The sequence below is a fragment of the Pelecanus crispus genome, chromosome 3 (assembly GCF_030463565.1).
Source record: "Pelecanus crispus isolate bPelCri1 chromosome 3, bPelCri1.pri, whole genome shotgun sequence".
Lineage (NCBI taxonomy): Eukaryota > Metazoa > Chordata > Aves > Pelecaniformes > Pelecanidae > Pelecanus > Pelecanus crispus.
In genome coordinates, this window is record NC_134645.1 from 41679752 (window position 1) to 41704078 (window position 24327).

A 24327-nucleotide genomic window follows, 5' to 3' on the forward strand; every position below is an offset into this window, starting at 1 on the left:
GAGATATTCCAGTATTAAATATATTTTCCAATGACGAAATATACTGTTAGATAGGAAAGGAATTTTCATTGAATTTCCATTGCTTTATTCAAAACTTTTAGTCACTACATACCACACAAGTTCTGCTTATGTGGAAGTCCACCTTTCAAAATCAGTCACATTAGACAAGAGGAGTTATAGTCGTCTTCTGCAAAAATACTACAGAAAAGCTCATAGTGACTCATAGTGTAGCCATTCAGTTAGATGGGAGGAGAGGGGGGAACAAGTTTTAAAGAACAGTTCCTGCTCAGAAGCTCCTGAGCACACAAGAAGTTAAGCCCACAAACTGTCCTCAGAGAGCACATCAAATGATCAGCAGCAATGCAGACCCCGCATTGTTGCTAAGCCACTTTCTGTAAGTTTCCATAGAAAATACTGGGTGAAATTCTGCTTACAACCAGTGTTTTGAATTCACAACAAAAAGTCTGTAAACATTTCTACCCATGTATGAATGAATTTGCTTAGTATTTCACAAAGTTTACCAGAAATTACACCATACAAAGAAGACAGCAATCTTCTCCTGACCAACTCAATCTACTTTTTAAAGTACAAATTACTAAACTGTTTCAAACCAGGGACTCTGTCATGCAGCAGCAAATTACAACACAGAACAACAGTATGTGTCTCAGTCACAAACCCTACTTTTGAAACAGCATGCTGACCCTACAGCAGGGACAATAAATGAGCACTTTATAAAGCAGCTTTTGAAATAACAGAATTTCAAGGCAACCATCCTTGCATTAAGGATTATTTCTCTCCTGTTCAGACACAAATGATATTTAGCGCCAGTCAAGCTGATGACTTTCCTGGTAGACAGCGTGCATCTTTAGAATCTACCGAAGAGAAAAGAATTAGGCCTTTTTCTGTCAGTGTTTAGCAAGATAATTTTATCATGGTTTGTATCATTGCTTCAAATCATTAATCGTGACTTATCTTAAAATAACATTAAGTCTTAGAACGATGTTTGATTTTCCATTTTTCCAGTATGCTTATGCAGAATTAAATTTCACTACAGAATTGAAGTATGCACTTTCAGGTGAAGAATAACATGCAAAAGAAAAATTTAATGGTTCAAAATACCAAATTGTAGTCTTTCAACATCAGATAAAATGCATCAGTTCCTCAATGTCTGTTTTATAAGAAATTAAAAGGAATACAAGAAATCAAAGCCAGTTTAACTAACACCACCTGCATCCAAATCTCAGAAGAAATGTATGACAAAGACTGAAAAATTAGTAAGTATATTAAAAAAATGCAATTACTGAAATAGTTGTCTTCAAGTATTACCCACTCCCTGCAAGCTGGGAAATACTAGGGCTAACAAAGCCCAACGTTTTTGACTTTCACTGCTTGAGTGTAGAAGAGGGCTGTGTGTTGATTTTACATTCTAAGAGCATTCTTCCCATAATCAAACACAATAAAAGGATATTTCAAACATAAGGACAATATGTTCTGAGCCACGCAACCTGATTGCCTGTTTGTTAGCACAAAACAGATTAAGAATATGGGAGGAGCAATTGTGTCATACAATCTGAAAAGCTTCTCCTTTAAAAAAGTTACTACTATTGGAAAATACAGCCCAGTTCTACTAACTTCCAGATTTGCATGAATACAGAAAATGTATCCCACATAAAATATTTCACTGATTACAGAGTCAGAAGAGCTAACAATTTTTTTATTTCAATTCTTCAACTACTGTCATTCCCCTCCCCAAAGAAGAGTGGTGTGAAATTTCCTGCCATTAAAACAGTAAGGCAGTTGCTACTTGCAGCAGAATGAAACAGGTTTGAGAATTATTGCAAGATACAACAATGAGTTACCATGCTTTCATTGCTTCTGTATTAGATATAACTATGAACCCCTAAATCAAAAACTACTTACTGTACTACAGTAATAACACTAACTGTATAGCTACAGCCTGGAATCCTTTATACATCTGTGTACGAACCATGTCCTCAGCCCATCCCTGCAAAGGGAAGAATGATCAGATATCTGTCTTCATCTTGTCTGAAGATGATGACATTTTTCAGTAAGAAAAGGGTCCAAATGGCAGGTGTCAAAGAGCTTTAGCTTCACATGTGGTGCTAGGAGGCAGAAAAAACAACAGTAGCGTGTGGCCATGTCAGAGCTGCACAGAAGCTGCCGTACAAGTGCATATCTGAAAAGAGCAAACCTCAGAGCCTGTTAAATCAATCTAGTGCCAGATGCTGTTATCGGAACGAAAGTGGTGCTGTGGATTCATCCCCAGAAGAAATACACATCCCATGTCTGCAGTGAAAAGTGAAAGACCTAGGGTGGCATGTCTCAGGACTGAAGGTGACAGTCACCTGTGACTGCCCCCACCGCTTTCATTGGCGGTTTCAGAAAACAGGTCCTGTCACTGCTTGTAAAGCAGCTGGAGTTGAAGCTCCTCTCTGCTCTTGCAGAGAGCTTTAAAATCTGAACTCCAGGTCCAAAATCTACTTCCAAGTTAACTGCTTTTTAGTTGGATGGTTAAGTCACGTATTTTTACTTTAAATGCTGTAGTATAGCAGGAACTTGAGAGAGAATTTAACTACTGCTCTTCTCCCTGTTGCAACAATGTCATGAAGAGAAATTGTGGCAATATGGGTAACATTATAGAATACAATATTACCTTAGTGTAAGAGGACAAGTTTAAAAAAAAAAAAAGCACATTTGATGTGATTAGAAATACAAAAGCATTAAAGTAATTCTAAGCAGAATTAGTGATCATTGAACGTATTCAAATATGTTAAAAAGTTACCTATCTATAGCCAATTAACATTAACATCAGAACAAAGGAAAGACAGTAAAAAAGGCTGCAGGACTGACACAGGCAATGAAAATCCTAGAGTCCACTTTTAAAAATAAAATAGGCATGAAAATGGGCATGGTCAAGACCACTCCTGCCAACACTCACACAGTTTTACACAACTAAATTATCCCAGTGACCTCAGAAGAACAAACTGTATATACAATAGAGAAAAATATAGCCAAACACTGACAAGATTTTACCTAACTTCTTTTTACTCACTGGGAGCGGGGCACAGGGAGACAAAGAAACACAACCGATTTCAGCAGTCATGCTTTAAAAAGAAGAGAAACAGTAGGTGATGTTAAACACTCACGTTCCATATATTGATAGACCCCCTTGAAATGAAATGGCCTAGATGCATACATTAAAAACATGGCACAGTCCAAAAAGATGCTGCTCCCCCAAAAGCCTAGCAAAACTGTTCCACACTGAAGATCTCAATGAGCATCCTTATTTAGCCTCTGCCCCTCCCAGTTCTGAGGAGCTTGGTGAAGCAAACAAGCCCAACACAACATCATGAAACACAGCAGACCAAAGGAAGCTGCAAGTCCCAGAGCAGGCGGCCATCACCAACGCTGTCACGCCAGCAGCTCCTTCTCAGCTCAGCCAAGCAAAAACCGCTGCAGTGGTAGCCCATGGGGCAAGCTGGTGTTTCACCCAGCCTATCTCCAGCCATGCAGGATCTTGCAACAGGTAAGACCCATCCTGGCTGCTTTTAGAAACACTAGAGGCAAAGGGTAAAACCCTGGAACTCAGCAGTTCATGTTCATGCATAGTTATTCAAGTTGGAGCATTATAAAGTATGAAGAACTAAGGTTTTGGGAACAAATGTGACCTTTTTTTTTAAAAAAAAAAAAATACCTGCCTATAAAGCAATACCTATATTTTGCTAGTACAATGTATATTTGGTGTTGTCACCAGCAGTTTATAACTAATGTCTGCCTGAAGTCTGTCTAATTTGCAAACCAAAACATTTCCCTATTGCACGCACTGTCCTACCCACACCACCATTCTCCTGTGGGACACGGGATGTTTAAGACATAGACGATCCATTAAGTAGAGTCCATCAGGTTCTCCAGTGAATACAGACCTCTCAACCAGTTCATTTGTCAGCAAACTTCACAGAGCATTCAGATTTAGTCAAATAAAAATTGTATCAAGAAGTGTCACATGCGAACAGTCAGTTTGAAATTATCTAGAAAGGCTACCAGAACATGCTATTCAGTTGCTATAATTGCTCCCAGGAATCATTTTTATCTGGTAAAACGTCAACACAGATGCAGCAACTGTTGTGGCTAAAACATAGTTAGTTATGCCAGACCAAAGGCTGGAGCTTAGAATCACATTAACTCTCACGGAGACTCTGTCCCCAGAATGAAGCATAACTGGACAAGACCACAACATATGGAGCAAAATGCCTCTTGGAGAATGGCACCTCCAGCAACTGTCATTTTCTTTAATGCTCACTCTGGGCAGTTGGGAGGCAGCCCGGCCAGCGCTGCCACGCAGCCTCCACAGCCTGATTCGTGCAAAATTCTGACCCGTAGCTTTGGCTCAAGTCAGCCTTTACTCTATTTTTTCCCCCCTTTCCTACAATATCGCTGATCTTAGTGCTTGATCTCTCCTTCACAAGCTATCCTCCTCCCAGAGCAGATCCAGGAGGGAAGGCTGGAGTCAACTACACCCCTTCAATTAGGGCTGACCGATGCGATGGAGACTCTGCGGGGTGTGAGGGAATCATCGATCCCCTGCTCCCGCTCCTCCCTCTTCCCTCCCCAACCCTCTTAACATCTCGGCTGTATCTGACGACATCATATTAAATAATTTTAAACTACAGACGCTTTCTGGCACGGCTTGCTGAACTCTGAAGTACCCAGGTTTTCCACATAGAGAAACTCAAAATAAATTAAGCATTCTGGAATCAGAATGATAGCTGGCAGGAAAACTTTTTTGAGGTATTAGATACCACAGAGAAGTGTAACCACATCTTTCTCACTGTGTCATTTCTTCTTACTTTACTTTGATTTGGAATTCACCTAAAAAAAAAAAAAGCAAGCTGTCTGCTTTAGTTCACAGACAATTCGTTTGCCTCCTGTGTTTATTCTCCAGCTCAACACACTCGAGACAAATATTACATAAAGTAAATGGTACTTTGTGCAGACCTGATCAAAATTATATGCTGCTCTCTCTCTCTCTCAAAAATAATTTCTGCAAACTTAATCATGACAGCACTCACAATTTTTGAAGTCCTCATTTGTTTTTTGTTGTTTTGTTTCATTTTTTTAATACAGGAAAAAACAGTTTGCTTTGACATTTTCCTATACTCTTGTTTATGACTATTTAAAGCTGACTCTGAACAAAAAGTGCTCCATTCTGTCCATCAAGGAAATTGTTTTCCTTCATTGGAGAAAAGGCTATAAAACTGAGGTACTAGTTTAGTGCTTCCAGCAAAATCTATTAATCGCCTCTGAAGGAACTGTAGCATTACTGTATAAAAAGTATAAAGACTGTATATATAGCAACAGACGGGAAAAAAAACCCAAGAAAGTTAAGAAAAAGAGTAGGTTACTCATTCTTCAGAAAAAGGTAACATTTTTCATTCAAAGCTTAAAAAAAAAAATTCAAATGAAGCTTGCTTTACCTTAACAAGCATATTTTAATAGCTCAGTCAGTTTTCTCACACACGGATTTAAAGGTAAGACATCCTCAAACGTCTGTAGTGCAACATAAGTAGATTGAGTGCTTTGTTATTAAATTATACATTTTTCTTTTTTTAGGCCTCTAGGGTTCTTTCATGTGTTCTCTGGTGCTTCTCATTGTCTTAGTTTCACATATTACGATTTTACTGATATCATATGCAACTGCTGGGCATCTACAGTAAGAGATACTAATCTGAATCAAATATGTCTCCAAATGAAAGTGAGCTAAACATTAGGTGTATTATTGTTTATGCTTCAACCATTTAAAACAGTGGATAGGTCTCATTTTGTATTACAAACAGAAATATGTATCGACCTCAGTGGAAAAAAAAAAAAAACCAAATAAAAATAACCACCAAATCCCCACAAACTTGGATTCATGAATTGCATGTTTTTACAGAAAACAAATTCCTTTAGTAAGGCTGTAACCAAAAGTGGGGAAAAAACACTGAAAAAAATAAATATCTGGAATCAGTAAAATAAAAGTTCAGTTAGGTAGTGCTATATTTGCTTTCCCCTTCTCCTAGAAGGGAATAATTTGTTCCCTCAAGTTGTGACAGATCCACACTGGAGACTTTCCATGAGTAATATCACTAGAACTGGCACAAACATATGCTGAAAGACCACTTCATTTAAAACACCTTTTTCATCCAGTTACAAACACTTAAAAAAAAAAAATGTATTATTCTGGACTGAAATTTCTTCTGCTTCGTTTCTAACCAATTACTTTTAGAATCGAAAAAAGACCCCAACTATAAAAGTCTTTTTTTTTAGTTATCCAAATATGAAAGTGTAGGATAAGATGGCTTTCTAGTTTTTTAAGAGATATCCTTACATCTAAATCATAAAAATGCAGCTAAATTATTTTATGTCCTTTTTACACCACAATTTTCAAAGTGATTCTCCAGTCACAGGTATGTTACACAGTACTAAGATACTCAACCGCCCGCAATTCTAGCAATAAAATACCTTAAAATAGTGTAAAGGTTCATTAACACATTTATACATGTAATTACTTGTGAGTCCAATGACAAATATTTTGCAGAAAAAAAAAATCTTGGAACATGCATCTTTTTATTCACATTAACCCTCTTTTTGACCCCCCCATTTTATGACGGGAAAGTCTCTTAGAAACATTTGAGGAGTTGCGGGTCACAGTTACGATTTGAATGAATGGAAATGTGCTGATTCCTGCAGTAACAGAGTAGGGCCACTTAATTTCAAGGGCCTGATGTTAAACTGTTAGGACTATTCTTGCAGCTGATAACTAACAGCTGTTACTTTAAAAAAAACAAACAAACAAAACCAATTTGGAGATCAGGGCTACAGAAGAAGAGACAACGAAATATTAAAACAATAATTGTCCAGATGAGAACAAGAGTTCATCTGATAGAGACTCCACGGCAGCAGAGCGTCGAAGAGCCTGGAGGTGCTCTGGCTGACGCAGACAGCTTCTACAGGGGGTTATGGGGAACATATGCCAGGGTGGGATACGCAGCACCCTTTAATGCGGCAGAGCATCTTCCGCCCTCGGGCGCGTGCTCAGCTCTGCTGGCTAGTGCAGAAGGTGGCGGAGCCAAGCCTCGTCCACAACCCGCCCCTGGTAGACAGGCCAGTGCTATCGCTGCCAGCAGCGTCTCCACGGCCACGAGCCAGAGCAGCACGAAGCTCACGTTTGCACACAAACGGCATCACGAGCAACAACACGACCGAGATCTGCACGGGACCATGCCAGGGCTTTTGCTGGGCAGGTTGTTATGAGGCTGAGAGCATTTCTTATATCCACTCCAGAGAAGGGGTAACAAGCTCCTCCTCCACCATTAGTGCCAGACAGAAAAAGAACAAGGCACAAACATTAACTATTACCCCCCCCAGAGAAAGGATAGGCTTCCAAGTCTAAGCACAAACAGAAGTTCAACTAATTCAGCTCCAAAGTCTATCAAGGAAGCATAGATGTAGACTGCAATATTAAGGGTCTAATTGCCACTTTCCTGCACTTTTTTTTTTGCTACACGTTTACACAATTGTAGAAAGGAGAATCTAATCCTAAAAAGCCATGTAAATACTTCTAAAATACTAATCTGAAAAGTATTTTCTAAAGTTAGCTGAAGACAGTTTGTTCAGAATTCCGTTCAAGAAGTTGAAACGTTTTCTTAGAAAATACAAATAAACCCTTAAAATTACTAATACCACAAAACTGTCATGTCCTGGATTTGGGTTTAATCAAACCCTGAGAACCAGAACAAACACATTTCACAAGCTCCAAGTCTTATCTTCCTCTGAAGTTCATAAAGGCTCACAACATCACCATCATCACAAGCACCCTGTGATTTATGCAATTTAATTATGTTAACTGTGGCACAGTAAAGAAGCAACCCCAAGCTTATATTTTCTCATTAAATCCAACAGAAACTAACTTACAAATGCTGTATAAATACGGAGTAGGCATGAACTTAAACCATACCCACATATTCCATTAAAATTTTGAAATGAGACCTGTTTTAATCATTAAAATCTTTGACTTGTACTGAGTGCAAAAACTGGTATTTCAGATGACCCAAAGCTAATTTGAATAAAGCATCTCCCCCAAAATTCACTGTACTAATTATAAATTTTAGTTTATCACAACCTACTATTAACCACAAATTAGCTTGGCTTCATAATGCTGGTATTTAAGGTTGACCAAAAATTAATCAACTTTGCATTTTCTGCATTGCAAATTAAATAAAATACATTTACACCAACAATCATAACCAACATTTAATCTGTATCTTTACTTTATAAAAAACTGGAAGAATTTCCCTACAGACCACAAAACTGAAGAGAATCTGCTCTGAATTAGGTGCCACCAGTTTTTTCCGTTCTTACTTAGCACCAGAACAACCCTTTACTCGAAAATCCTGTCTCAATCAGAAAACACTACTCTTGCTAATGTCAGAAGTCTAGCGACCTACAACCTACTGTAACTGCTTTATCAAAAAGAAGCCAGCGAAAGGAAAAATGATTTCCCCTAGCTTGCTCTGCTAATAATGATCAGCAACACGGCCTTTCCAGTGAGTGGTCTTCTCCAGAAACGCCAAGAGGCCATTAGGCAGTTTCCCTAAGGAGAAAGGTGCGACGGAGGAGGCACCAAGCAGCTGTGGCCAGGCAGGTAGAAGAGAGAGCAGGGTGCCGGTAGAGCCAGCCGCGACCTACAGCAGCAGGGGAAAACAAGAGGAATAGAGAAGAGGACAGCCTTAAGCATTCCTTTAAAATGAATTAAGCATTCCCTTAACAGTCTTTTTGGTGGTGTTATTACCTAAAGAAACAGGATATTTAAAGGATACTATATCATGATTTCAAAATCATTTCATTTTAAAACATTCAAATTGACAATGTCTCTTTCTGTTTACCCTTATAGCAGAAGATTAGAGTTAACGTTTCCTTCAGCAGAGAGATAATCACTGAGAAGTAATACAGGAATATCCAGTCTGATTTACTTAAAAATGACAAACTAACTTCTAGACAATAACTTTAATTAAAAAAATGACAAAGTAACTTTGAGCTGTGATTTTACGTGATGAGGAAAAATAGACCAGGAACAAGTAATAAATGCATCACTGATTTTACTGAAAGCCCACTTCCAAAGTATATTTACAGTACAACATTGTAAAGCTGACAAGAGAATCACCCATGGAAGATGCATGTCTAAACTGTTTCCCTGAAACATTTCTGTCAAATTCAAATGTCAAAATGTATTTTATCCGAATGTTAGTTCTAGTTCAGCCCAATAAAAGAACTGAACAGGGAGTAGGCATGTTGCTTTAGCTGCCAAAGATGTTTAAAAAAATATAAAAATTAATTAGGTTTGAGAGAGAAGTTTTATGTGGAAAGCCAATTTAATATTAGCAATAACTATAACTGCATATAGATGGACATCTTTCCCCCCCACCTCCAGGTTTTTTATTTAGAAAGCTCCACAGACAACTGAGCTGTTTAACAGCTCAGCACTAATTAGCAAATACTAATTTGCTGTTACATAAAATAATCTGATACAATTAGAAACAGTTCCAATAGGATTAAAGTGAAAACGTTATTTCTATATGAACAACAAATTTGCTTTCAGGAGTGTTGGTTGTTCGAAGGAAAGCAAAATAACCAACGTACAGAACTGCTAGAAGGACATGATTACATTTACAACTGTACGTGAAACCACCAAAGCAACACAAGTCTCCCAAAATTGAAAAAGGAACAGGAAAACCAGCACCACTCTCTTCGCTGTCCTTTCCCCTCTACTTGCCCATTGTTCCCGGTTGTTGCTGCTAGGAGGGCCTGGTAGTGAAGAAGGTGCTTCACGTAGCTTGTGCTTTTTGCTGTCTCCTTTCAGACATATTCTTGCTTGCCTCCATATCACCCACCACAACAAATGGATCATTTCTGCTCCCTCCACTTACTCATCATTGACAAAACTGCTGGGATCCAGTTATAGAAAGGAATTATCCTCAATAGGCACCTTCACTTAAAACCGTCTGACACTGCAGTCATCTAAATCTAATCCCTTTTCAAGCTGAAATAACTTACTCAAAGGCCCTTTGAGACACACAGCATGTCTATATTCTCTGCCTCTCGTGCCCTGAAAACATCAGAAGTATGCTGAAGTATCTCCTGTTGCTGTGCCTTCTTTCAACGTCATTCACGAAGCTTTTAAGACTGCCATACACTTTGTTGATAAGAAAAGTTAAGTAAGTCTGGGCAAGCATAGCCCCCAGTTTCAGTATCACACAAAATTACACCAGGTGAAGGTGCAATATGGGTAGCACTCACTCCTGCACTGTCAACAGCCTGAAGTCAGGAGCAGAAATGACAATTTTATGTAACTGCAGAGGGAAAGAGCCCTTGCTTTACTGACAGACATGCTGTATTTGCTTTTCAGACCTGGAAGATTCTCAGGCTATCAGACACGTGGAAGCATTAACGTTTAATTTTCAAACCTCCCAAAAATCAAAAATCCAAGCCATTTTCTCCTCTCTCTCTCTTTTTTTTTTTTTTTTTAAAAAAAAATCAAGGTTTGTAATAGTTGCTCTGCTGGTACTGGGGGAATTTGTCAGCAGCTGTACAAGTGGCGATTTCCTGAGGTTTACTACTCAAAACAAACGTGAACATATTTTCAGGGGAGACTTCTATCCAAACTTTGGATCCATCCACAACCTTTCATTTTTACCAGATCTCAACAGTACTGATACTTCAAAGAATAAAGTTTTCCCCACTAATTACACCATTTGTGCACATGCTCACTCCTTCATTTTCTTAAACATTTCTAATTATTATTTAGAAATACATGCAACCCACACACATACACTAACAGAGACCTAGGATGAAGAATTTCATCCCAAAGGTAACTCTCTGCCAATTAAAAAGCCACTGAAATTAAGGTATCTAATGCAGAGTGTTAGACAGCCTAATGTAATGTAACCACCTAACCTAAGCTTCTGCTATCAGCATCAACAATAAGAGCACAGTAAGCTAAAATAAATAAATAAATCTGTATATCACATCTCACAACAATAAAGAAAGCCCAGTAAGAGCTAAAACGCAGAACAGCAAATGTGCTTTCACAAATGAATAGGTATGAAGTTTGGCAGAAACTCAACTTACATAAAAACGTATTACTGGTAACCTCCCACAAATGGAAAAATGCTTACTCCTCCATTAGGTTCCTACAGAATGTCTCCTTGAAGACAAAACACCATCCAAATATACAGCCAGGTCAGACTGTGCAGTAACTGTCAGTCTCAGTACCTCACAAATCAGAGGATATATCTTGTATTTATATAATTTTAATCTGGATGCTCTCACTATTAATCACATTATATTTAGACGCTTCCACTTCAAATTAACTCCTGACAGGATTCCACAAGTAATTCCTGTTGGAGCTTTTTTACATAGTGAGGAGCCTAAATGAATTTTCTCAGTCTTTACTAGTGAAAAATTTACCACTTGCCACGGCTATTTCATGACAAAGTCACTTAAAACACACAACCATATGTGTCTGATGTCTCAAGTATGAAGAGGATAATAGAGTAATATCCCAACCACCACAAGCATCACTTATTTTAGAAAGGCACTACAGACACAAATCATAAATTAACATTTTAATGGTTTTAATTTACATTCACTTCTCAGTATCAAAGCTTTTGTTAGCATGGCGATACCATACTAGTGTGGAGCCATGCTATTTCATCTCAGGCAATGGGTAAAGGCTAGCAGTATAAAATGCACAGACATGGGTAACACGAACCACACGGCAAGTTTCCACAATCAAAGTTCTGCAAATACCAATAAGGGGAAGGATTTCCTATGTGCAATTTCACCTATTTTAAATATGAAGTTTCTGGGTCTTTCTGTTTTTGTTATTTTCAGGTCCAACCCCAGTGTTTTTCAACCTGTGGTTCACAGGCTTCTTCCAAGGGGTTCACAAAGGACACAGAAGAAACCAGCCCACTGTCAGTAGGCTTATAGTCTCTGGAGTGAATTCTGTACTGCCACCAGTTGAGTTCTCAACAGTCTGCAAATCTCAAATACATAAAAGATCCACCACCATTCAGTTTAGCCACTATCTAACCTCTCTTGGCTTCTGTTTGAGCAGGTAACATCCAAATCTGATTACATTCCATTTCCACTGTGAGAGAAATTGAGGCAACCACTGTCCTGGTTTTGGCTGGAATAGAGTTAATTTTCTTCCTAGTAGCAGGCATAGTGCTGTGTTTTGGATTTAGTAGGAGAAGAATGTTGATAACACACTGATGTTTCAGTTGTTACTAAGTACTGCTTAAGCTACTCAAGGACTTTTCCGCTTTCCATGCTCTGCCAGGTGCACAAGCAGCTGGGAGGGGGGACAGCCAGGATAGCTGATCCAAACTGACCAAAGGGCTATTCCATACCATGTGATGTCATGCTCAGTATATGAACTGGGGGGAGTTGGCCGGGGAGCAGCGATTGCTGCTCGGGAACTGTCTGGGTATCGGTCAGTGGGTGGTGAGCAATTGCATTGTGCATCACTTGCTTTGTATACTATTATTATTATTATCATTATTATATTGTTATTATTATCATTACTATTTTACTTTATTTCAATTATTAAACTGTTCTTATCTCAATCCAGGAGTGTTTCTCACTCTTACTCCTCCAATTCTCTCCCCCATCCCATCGGGGTAGGGGGAGCGAGCGTGAGCAAGCGGCTGCGTGGTGCTTAGTTGCTGCCTGAGGCTAAACCACGACACCACACATGCCATTACTTTAAAGAACAAAAAGCCACCTAAAACTACAGAGACACTGAACCGTACATGCTAATTTTGGAAGCTCTTAAAACAGTGCTGCAGCAGCTTACCTGAAAGCCTAAGCTTTTCTAGTTTGTTTGAGATCAGTATCAATACCAAGCTTGGAACATTTAAGGCTCACATCATTAAACCTTCACAATCCTAGCTGCATACAGAGCATGACTCATTTTCTTCATGTGGTGTCTCACAGTAACTGACCAAAACCTAACCGTCTAAGCCTTATGAAGAACAGATAGCATTTTAAAACATACTCTAGAGTTACATGGAATAAGCGTACTTTAGCTCACTCCAGGATAAAAAAAAAGAAAAATAGTATTGGGAAAAGACTCATAGATGCAACTGTTGAGAGTCTGTCTCCAATGCTCATTGTGAGAAGCAGTAATATGTCATTAGGTCACATATTTCAGCTGAAGTCCAAACCTCAGTTTTAAGCTTGGACTGTACACCATCCATTCACGCTCATAAACGATTAGGGGAGGAGACAGAAGAGGAGAGGGAATGGTTCTCTTGACATACCCTGCTGCATTGAAAAGACAAGGAATGCACAGCTCAAATGAGCTCAAAGCTGTACAAAGTTCCCACAGACTGTATTTCAGCGTATTCAAGATCAGTACATTTCTAATTGAAGAGTAAGCAAAGTTGCCCTTGAACATATTATAGAATCATGGAATTGTTTAGGTTGGAAAAGACCTTTGTCACGTGCCTAATGGCTTTTCATCCTGAAATCTTCCCTAGTTTTACAGAAGTGATTTTTTTTTTTGTTTGTCTGTTTAGTATCCTCTAAAAGTCTGAAGAGATTTACATATTGAGAATACATAACTTAAAATCACTGCTTGATATTACTGTTACTATGATTTTCTCTTAGAAAGAGAAAACATAGAAGGGAAGTTGCATGAATAACTTTCCTCTCTCCCCGAAGACTGTTTTCCCATAGATTGCCCTGGACCCAAGCCAAACGACATGTCCTAGTGTTCTGGAAAAATGGACTTTTTCCTCAAGATTTAGATTTCTTTTGCTAGTTACATTTACTTCCTGACCCCCTGCCTTCATATTGCTAAAGTCTAGACTCCACATATATCTTACTCTTTTTCTGAACTTAAACAAATTCATAATCTCTTTAACTACATTGACATACTCCCAATTAGTCCTTGTTCTCATCTTAAAAACTGTGAAGCTATTTCTCTGAGAGAGAATTCAAAGACTGTTCCATAATTATGTCAAGTGTATAGCTTATAAAGTTTGTTTTAAAAAGTTTCAAATTCATGCTATACAAGCCAGAAGTTATTATCTCCTATTTCACCTGTCCCACTGTATCCTCACTGCTTACCCATTTCTTTTCCTCCCCTCAGAAAAACACGGCTGGAGGTGGTACTGGTGTCTACAGTAAACTTTTAAAATAAGCAACAGAGCTGGGGCAGAGGGGAATCTTTGTTTTCTTGGACTGCTTCAAAGTCTAAGATGACTTCTGAATTTCCCCTTTTGAAGATAGTATGGGTTCAGCTCAACATAGATACCAGTCTGTGGATGCACCAGGAAAAAACATCAGATACTACTTTAGATGTGGACACTTATTAGAGGCCGAACAATAGACTAATTACTACCTAAAGTTATGAATAATCAAAAGTAGCAGGAAGAAGAAGTCTCTAGGCAAAGTGAGGTTCCAATTTACAGGACTGTCTCCTGTAAATACAAAAATACACAAAATGATTTTTCATTTGAAGTGTGCATGATCATGAGCTCTTACTCAGCTGTGGTAAATAATCACAACAGAAAGTAACTTTTAAGTAAGGGACAGAAGACAGTTTGCCTGGAAATCACTACATAATTTAAAATGTTTTCCTTGACTATGTCCTCTTCACGCCCATTTAAAATCTGTTTGTTCCTCAAAATTATTTCTTCATTGTTTAGGACTTCTCATGACTCCACTAGAGCTTGAAAGAGATGAAAGCAGAACAAAGATTCTTCAGTGCACATTTCAGACATGTGCATTGTTTCTGCTGAATATGTATTCCTTTTGCCAAAACTTTCCAAACTACTTTCTACCTTCTGTATCAGACATCTAATGACCTAAGGTGTGTAGGTGTGCGTACATAAATGTGTCATCAGTAGAGTTATATAGCTTAACAGACAAAAATAACAGCTTGAAGAAAATATAATCAAAAAGAAATAGGAATAAAGTTTCCCATATCCCTATCCTCCTTTGTACTCTCAACAGACTTGAAACAACTGCATTAATGCAGCAAGCAATAGCTTGTAAAAGGATGCAAACCAGCTGAAACATTTGACAGACAGTGTTAAATACCAGAGGATTCATATCAACCACTTTATTTGAAAAGGTGCTTTGATGTTGGCTATCTTTCATGTACCTCTTTCATGGCACATTAATAAGGAAAACTGAGATGGGGTAAATTAAGTTCCAAGGTCATATCTAGAGTTACAGCACTGTGGGTACCTGATGAAATACGGATTAATGCTGCATGAGCACTGAATAAATAAAACCACTTCTGTTAACCACTCAAACAAGTTTTACAAGTAGTTCTGAACTTTATTCGGCAACTAGACTTCAGACATCTTAATCCCCCCGCACTGCTTTGAAACCTAATTATCATAATGTGAACCCGAATGTTAGGTCCCTTTCAAACTGCGAGTGCTATGAAGCAGAAAAGTAATGGGAATTAAGCTAGTGTAACATTAGAAATGTAGAGGCATGGAACTTGAAAGTGGCATTTGTTAAAGCTGAGAGAGTATAATGTAGATATTCAACAACATAAAACACACATTTAAATTGAAAAGGATATTTAAAGCATGTGCAGACACCTATAAAATACAAGTGGACCTAAAATCCTGTAGAACAAACATTTCCAAATCAATTTCTTGCCACCAAGGTCCAACTTCAAAAGGTATTAAACAGTCCTATTCTACCTTAGCAGAACATTTCTAAGTATTCTAAAGCAGACAATTTAAACATTAAAGAAAACCCAATGAGAACTTTACAAGACATTACAGACTTTCCCCTATTTGTCACAGTACAGAAGTGTTTGAACTTAAACAGCAGTAAATTATTAATTACGTTGCTTATAAAGTCTCAAGAGCAAGAAAAGATTTTGCTGAAAGTGGCAGAAAAGGATTTTTTATCAACTTTAAAACCAAGTATGACAGAAATTAAACACCAAGTCACCTAAAAAACAACAAAAAAATACACTTGCCTGGCTGCATTACTGCTTGTTGAAAACTATTAACAATTCATGATACCTATCAAACTTTCTTTTAAATGTGAGCTGAAATACTTCATTCTGAGTGTGCATTAATGTAACAAGCACATAAGAAAAGTCAGACCAGCAAGAATGTTTGTATTGCGACAATGAAACCACTGAGACTGAAAGGAAAATTGTGATTTTATTTTTCCAAATACGATGATTGAGCTTTTCATGTTGTCCTGCTCTAGCATAGTTCACCCATCATAGCTTTCATTTCCAAGATGCCTACACCAACAGCAATCAAAAAAAACTCAGCAGCAGTGATCGAAATATGGAATGAGATTCCTGAAATATTTTTTTCAAGATTTTCATTTAATCCAAAAAGGCCAGTGAAATCCTAAAAGTTCATCTGCCATGTTAATGCTGAACACACTGTTGTTTCATTTACATTTCTGGTCCTGTTAAAACAAATACACTTGTCTAAAGCAGAACATCTGTTTTGGTTATAATACAATGTATCTTTGGCAAGAACTCACAATAGAACTAACATAAATAATCAAGGATATTTATTGAACCTTGTAACAAAAACTGATTTGTAACGAAAAACCTGAAGACTAGATATGACTGTCTCTGGGCTCTAGTCCAGTCCTAATCTAAGTCAATAAACATAGCTCTAAAAGGGAAACTACATTATAAAAAAAAAAAAAAGAGTCCTGCAGTTATTTAGGTTGGATGTAGGTATCTGAAAGCATGTTGGTTACAAAAATAGTGAAAAATATTTGCTTTAAATCAAAAACTGTCAAACTGAGTCCAGACAGGTTTTAAAGCCACACAAAAAATTGTGCTATATGCCTCATTTCCTACTAAAGTCTTCACCGATTTGTCTTCTCCTTGGAAAACTTCAGTAAAACTATACATAGTTTGTACTCGCCATTGCTGAGGATCTTTTATTTTAATTGCTTGCTTTTCATATATTTATTAGCACTAAAAAAGACAAAGCAGTCAAATAAAATATTGCAGTATTTTTGAGAGGAACTGAAAGAAAATTATTTTGGAAGTCTCTTAGTACTGATACAACTGAAATATTTTAAAGTGAGAATCAGTTAATTTGATTCTTGCCACACAACTAAAAGAAGGTGAAATGGTGTTCTCATTTAAGTCTGTAGTTAAGTACTCGCTAGAGTTGGATACTGAAGCCAAGGAATAACTTCATGCACAATTCTGAAGTTATTGTACAGGACTTTAGTAGTAGACTATTTCAGCATATTTCATCATGTACTGCACATACATGCAATCAATTAAGTGTTCAGCTGTTTATTATCACTAACCTTCATTAGAGTGAATACCTGTCCAGATTATTTGTGCATTCATCAACTGCACACACCTTCTTTCTAAAATTACAGACTATTATTGTCTCATTTCCCTGGAAATGCATGAATCAAGTTCCATATGATGAACTGGACATAAAAGTAGGAACAGATTTTTATTTTTTTATAATAATTTCTGATCCTATTCTCCACTTCTAACAAAAAAATGTAAGTAGTATCATATTACAAGCTTTATTTGCCAAGGAAGCCGAAGTCTGTATTACCTCTCTATCAGCCACCTTTCTGAATGACAGCTTAAGAATTTGACTGGGATTTTGGTTTTAAAGCACTGTAAAACAATCCGGTCTCATCTGTCAAGCCACTTTACATTTCAACTCCTTTTAAAGGAGAAAGATTGTAAACACAAATACAATTGGCAGTTCTCTGAAACTTGCACACAGCAATAAACTGAGTTCTGTTTTGCTGGGCAAGGATTTCCACCTTGGTGCAGGTCAGCGCGTCACCGCAAGACCCTGAATGCTTGGGAAATGGTATCACGTTAGATGCAACTGACTCATTCTGTCACAGTTTAAGTACTGGAAGGTTTTTGTTTTGTTCTGGTTTTTGTTTTGTTTGGTGGTGTTTTGGTTTTATTTTACAGTTCAAACACTAAATTGATCTACAAATCCATTTTTTAGTTACAACTGCAATCTGCTGAAGCAGATCTTCTTTAGAAATGAACTTTTCCAACATTACTTAAATTGTTTCTTAGAGATTTGAATTGGAAAACAATTTATAAAGATCACTTGATCCAAAAGCATACCATGGCTTTCCACAGAACTGATTAGAGATCTGTATTCAGCCTATGTATAAACAAAGACCTCATTTTCCCCTATCATGAGAAAACAACATAATCAAGGGAAGACTTTGTATATGGAAACAGTAAAGTGTTTTTGTGATCTAAGAGCACATGCTCTGGGGGCCTTTTTTATTTAAAAAAAGATGATCAGCAGAGCACATTCTTCCAAGTCATCTTTCATAGTTCCCCTCAAGAGGTACAGCAGTTTTCACAACGTATGCCTACTGTCACCTATGGCTCAAATGATAATTCTGTACTAATTGCTCCTCATTTAACAAGTATCACTTACATTTTTGTACTTAGACTGACATAAATTCCAGGCATTTCACTGGATTATCAGAAGTGGGGGGCACGGATGTCTGGACTCATCATTGCTTTCTGTTACTACCAAGGAGATTAAGGAGAAAGTTTTCTGGAGCTAGAACGCAAATAAAGTAGCTGTCTTGCGGGATTCAGTGGCATGGCTGCAAAACCCCAGCAGTGAATAATGCAATGAGATGCACATAAAATGAGTTAGGTAGAAAGGGCAACACAGGAACCCCAATCTTCAAGAAAGAAACTCAGTCAAGACTGTCAAAATGTGAAGAGAGACACAAGGACTGCAAGCCCAGCTTATTTGTAAACCCACATATATATAAACGTACACACAAACAGCAGTCTACAAAGTTCAACAGCACCTATAGCATGCAGTACAAAAAAAAATTACATTCTGCTGATTTTTATTTTAATATGCAGTACATCGGTGTTCTGCATACGAATTCTGAAGTAGGGACTGGCTCTTCACCATATATGAGCACAGTGCAAGAAAACCATTAACAATATAAATATATACTGAAAGCAAAAATGGTTTTGGTTATGCTAATTTTCACTTCCAGGAATTAATTTTGCAGGTTAAACAACTGCATTTATATATCTGTCACTACTAGAAAAAAGCAACCAACTTGATAACCTCACTTCTGCCTTAGAGCATTTATACTAATTCCTATTTCACAAGACCTTTCATCAGTTCCAAGAACTTGGTAGTGCTACCAGCCAAAAAACAAACAAACAAAAAAACAAAACGCAAAAAACAATACTGATAATTATTCTGCAAATTCTATAATCTTGAACTATAAACAGGGAGAAAATATTAAAGCAAAAGAGGAAAACACAGTCAGAAAACCATCCACCACAGTATTATATAAATACATTTTTCTGTGTAAACTAGTTATTTATATTTTGTAGTATATGATCAATGAATAAATAAAATTACTATTACTGTTTCAAAGTGCTTATGTCAACATAATGGATTTTTAAACTACATGAAGTGAACAACAGTGAAATTAAACTTTTGCCAAAAAACCATACAGTATGAAGTGTTTTCCATTCTCTACAGTCATTAAAAATCCACTGTTTTCGAGCTGGGTTCAGGAAGGAGGGTGCCTAATTTTTCAGAAGCTTGAACAGCCTCCTTCCTTTGCAAACAAAATCAGAAAAACCCTACTATGTCTCCTGAAATAAAAAGGAGATTTAAGTATCAGGTCTTGCTGCAAACTTACTTAGAAATCTTAGAAACAAAGAACAAGTGCAATTAAATGATAGCATAAGTTAACAGGAATAATACATTTGTTGAACATTTCTGTAAGATAACTTCCTAATCTATGGAGAAAAGGCTCCATTAAATGTATATAGTAGTTTGAACAAAGAAAGGCTGTAACTTTTTCAAAAAGTTAGGTAACTTATTTCAGTATGTTAAGACAGTGAAAAGTAAATACTGATGTTAAATTTCAGCACAAAAGATAATCCAAGGTAAATCACCAAAAATGCTTTAAAAAAATAAAGGTGTGAATTAAAAACAAAGAGCATAGGAGAAAAGAAAGTGATAATAGTTTGAATTCAACAGACTAATGGATAAAATTTGAAGTTTAAAGAGGACAAATACCTTCACTACTTTCTGCCAAGTATTAACAAAAATATTTATTTCCAGATCATTTAATACCCATAGGATTAGGAAGCATTCCATACCATAGTCAGACAACACAAGCTTTAGCATTTGCATTTAACCTCATTTATCAAGAAATAAACACACAATGCCAAACACAGGCCCTTGGCTGTTTGAGCTGCTATTCTCGCATACTTTGTTACAATGATAATAGCAACGGAGTGAACCTCAGGAAGAGAAAATAAAATGCTTCAGTGAGTCTCTCTCACCGACTCAGGAGAACTACTTTCATGCTCCAAAGAGCTACAGCCATTTTCCTTTGGCTACAAGGATGGGTCAAGCTTGACTCAAAAAAGAAAGACAAAGCAATAAAAAGAAACACTTCAAAAAATTACAGTATCACAGCAAGCAAAGTGATCTTACCAGTAAACAACGTCCAGTGGTGCAAAATATTTCTTCATAATTAAGTCAGCAAAGTAAGCTTCTGTTTCTCTGCAGGCTGTGCCATTGCCAATCACGACAGTGCTACAGCTTTGCATGGAGTAAAAAGATGAACAATTAGTCTTAATTATGCTTTTAGACTTTTTCATACATAGCATTCTATGCACAACAATGACCAATACATCTTATTTTATATAATACAAGGTTCAGATTTAATGAGAATGTATTCCTAGTAATATCACATTGTGTTTAACAGGTTTTCAATGTGACAGTGCAAGAGATGAGTCAAAATTTTCACTCATTTGTAATGGAATTGAACAGTGGTAATATCTGCAGAAAACCCAAAAATGATACATTTCTCTTATGAATATGAAGTAATGTTATTTACAGTCTCAAACCCTTTCACCTCCTGTTTCCCTCATCTGTTATGAACCATGAAAAAGCCCAAGTAATCAGAATCTTAATTCCTTAATGGGAACATCATAGTTTGCAACAGCTTGCAAGGTCATTGCCTCTGACTGCCCCCACCACAGCCAGTCAGCCATCAAATCACCTTGTTTAAAGCCAATCTAATGCTTAAAGACAAACTGGACTGTATGCTGTGGCAGTTCAGCAGCTGACTCAGTGGACCAGATGTCTGTCCACAGGGGATCCCAAAACAGTTGGATACAATAACCCTTTAATCATGCTGCCCCTATTTGCAAGTCCATCTGGAGATCTATCTGAGCAGGATTTCCTTTGCTTAATAAAACTCTTCCAAAGGCTAAATGTGGCTTTTGGAACAGGGAAAGATCGATGAGTGGTTTGGGGGTTGTGGAGGGGTAGGAAGAGTGAGGCTAAACTTACTCCTTAGCTGAATGTTCATTTCTATTCCTAAAAATAAATGGCTTGACAGAGCTTTATGAGGATACGTTCATAGCATGCAGTCTTAGTCATAGCCATGGCTTGATTTCATATGCTTCTTACATATACATAGTGTAAAAGCAGGAACATAGACTAAAAGAAAAACAAGCTCTGAACTACCTAAAAAAAAAAGAATAATTCCAGTTAAATCATTAGAATTCTTATTCCACCCAAAAGCAGGTATTTATATAGTGAAGATTTTCACCACGTTTGGTAAGGAGTAATAAATGGAAGTTTCTTTAGCATACTTGTACTGTAGCAGAAGCCTCTTTATCTTCTCAGCTTCACGAAATCCTTGACCAGAATGCAAGTAAACGACATCAGTATGGAGTATCTGACCTAGAACAATGAACGGGAAAGCCATTTGATAAAAAACACAAATATCCAAAAGCTACATCCTGCAAACTACTGAAGTTAATTTGATGATTCACAAAGAAAGCTTCTTAATAAGCCATTGTTCCCTTTTATTTTTGTATCCAATTAGAATAAATGCATGGTGGGCAGAGGACTAAAATGCTTTGGCTGCCAAAGCAAAATGAGTTGAAACGTTTTCTAGTTCTCTGGGGACATATCCACATAACAAATAATAAGCATCTAGTCATATCAGGCAAATAAAGTGTATTATAAAACAGCAATTCACTGCAAAAGATTTATTGCTCTAGTCTAGTACATTTTATAGATCCAGTAAAGAGAGATGAAAATTAGGAATGCAGTCTCAGGACTTGCAGTCCAGGAGCTCTAAAACTCCAATGCCAGCTCTTGCCATCATCCCATCTACCACACTTAGAAATAACTCTTTATTAACTGGTACTGATAGCTTATGGTGCAATGCAAGCTAAAAACCATTTACCTTACCTTACTGCCCTTTTAACATGGGTCAAGAACACACCTGTCCTTACACCCACCCTGGGTGGATATATTCTCAGAGAAAAAGCAACAACAAAATAAAAGGAAAACAAACTGTTTTCACATGGGCCTAAAGAGGTATGTATCCCCAGATCAGACCAGGATGAACTGGAAAGGCTCTGTTCTATATCTGACTAAAAACTGAACTAAAAAGTTCTGCAAATACAATGTTTCTGACTTCTCACATTAACACACATACTACTAAACAGAAAGGGCTGATAAAGTATCCAGATGTCCAAGATATTACCCATGAAAACCAGCAAAGTTATAGAAAGTATTTAAATTCAAGTTCTTTGTTAAACAATAAAAGTGCCAGGTGTTCTCTTTGCTGACTACTGAGAGGCAGAATTATTTGAACCTGTATTCAAGAAGGCAGAAGGGATTTTGAATTCTATTTTAGAGAGGAGTAATAACACCAAAGGAGACACTGGAATCCAGGTGTCAGAACTTAACCTTAAGCCTGAAGAAATGAATTTGCATGACAGGATGCATGGAAAACACTAAAAGCTTAAGAAAAAACCCAATTTGATAAAAAAGTAGGTATTGAAACTATCCTTTCCTCTAAATGAATATATTTTTATCAGTCCTTTCAAAAATATTTAGAATTGGAACTTACTGGTTGGTGAAATAATTGCCAACTTGCAGCCATGTTTGTAGCCAGGATCTACTCCCATCAAAGTACGGCCCCTCACAGGGCTGGTCAGAAGCAGCTGCCGGAGATTTCTCCCAAACATCATCACAGACTCCTTCTCTGCATCAGATGTCAACTTTGATCTTACAAGGATGAAAGCAAAAAACATTTTCCCCTCAATTAGCTTTCAAATGCACTTTTTAATTGTTCCAAAGTTGTAAGTTTTTTTCCAATCACATTTTCATTATCTTTAATTAAATATTACACTTCCAATCAAGCTTGATGATTCAAAAAAGGGTCATCTATATGATCATCTCATTCAGGTTCTAAGAAAGTAAATCAACTTAAAGAGTGTAATAGAAGCACCTATATGAATGCACACATACCAACTAACATTCAAACATCAACTCATAATTTTGAGCAAAGAACAGCTTCCCGTCAAAGCTGATACCTAACTGCAAAGAAAAATCATTTCGAACCAGGCATGGATTGACTTCATCATAATTTCCCAGTTCTGGAGAAAAATCACTACCCAGCAAAAAAAGCATGATAATTTAGGCTGAGAGGTAGTAGAGAGAAACTGTCCTATCCAATTAGTTGCTAACACACCATGACTCATAAGGCATTTAATTTCGCCTACAAATTACGTTATTTAACGGTCATCGCAGAAGCATGTAGACTTGAGGTCCTTCTAGGACGGTATTCCACTTCCTCAGAACCAAACTAGAAAGCTGATGGGGTCATGATGTTCCCTACCTTTCTTTTCTATATCTTCAAGAGAAAGAAGTGAGTTAGTGCACCAAGGATTGACTTTGATGACTTCAAGCAAGAACACTTACTGCAGAGTGTTATGAGAAACAAATCAGTCTTGTTGAGTGAAGGTGTACAAGACGCATGATGTCTTATCTGTCAGATGTGGCAAGACAATGACTGATAAGGACAAGAGGACAAGTATTTTTGTCGTGGTATGGCATCTTATATAAAAAAAGCAAAATTGAAAAAGGGGACCTAGCTGATTTTTTTTTTCCCCAATACCTATTCATTGCCATTTTCACCTGCATTACATTGCCAATAACTACAATAATTAGGCAAAGAACAGCAATGCAGTAAAGCCTTCATATAACTTAAAGGGTAGCCAGTGACCTTATTCTCCTTTTCCTTTTACCCATCACTGAAGAAAGTAATATCTGGGTTTACTTTTACAGAAGAAAAAACCTGTGTTCCAGTTAACTAACCCTATAAGAATGGGGCGGGGGAAATTACTCAAGTTGTTTAGGTCAATCAATGCATGAC

General features: G+C 37.3%; 1 protein-coding gene across 1 annotated transcript in view; it reads right to left on the reverse strand.

The window, feature by feature from the left end:
* SRBD1 (S1 RNA binding domain 1) overlaps positions 1-24327 on the reverse strand; it is a 124212-nt gene that overhangs the window by 74488 nt on the left and 25397 nt on the right. Inside the window, exons 12-14 of the mRNA XM_075707254.1 lie at positions 23020-23177; positions 21746-21836; positions 20577-20684 (exon numbers count right to left, since the gene is read on the reverse strand). Coding sequence (XP_075563369.1) covers positions 20577-20684; positions 21746-21836; positions 23020-23177 — 357 coding nt within the window. The remainder of the gene's footprint in view (positions 1-20576; positions 20685-21745; positions 21837-23019; positions 23178-24327) is intronic.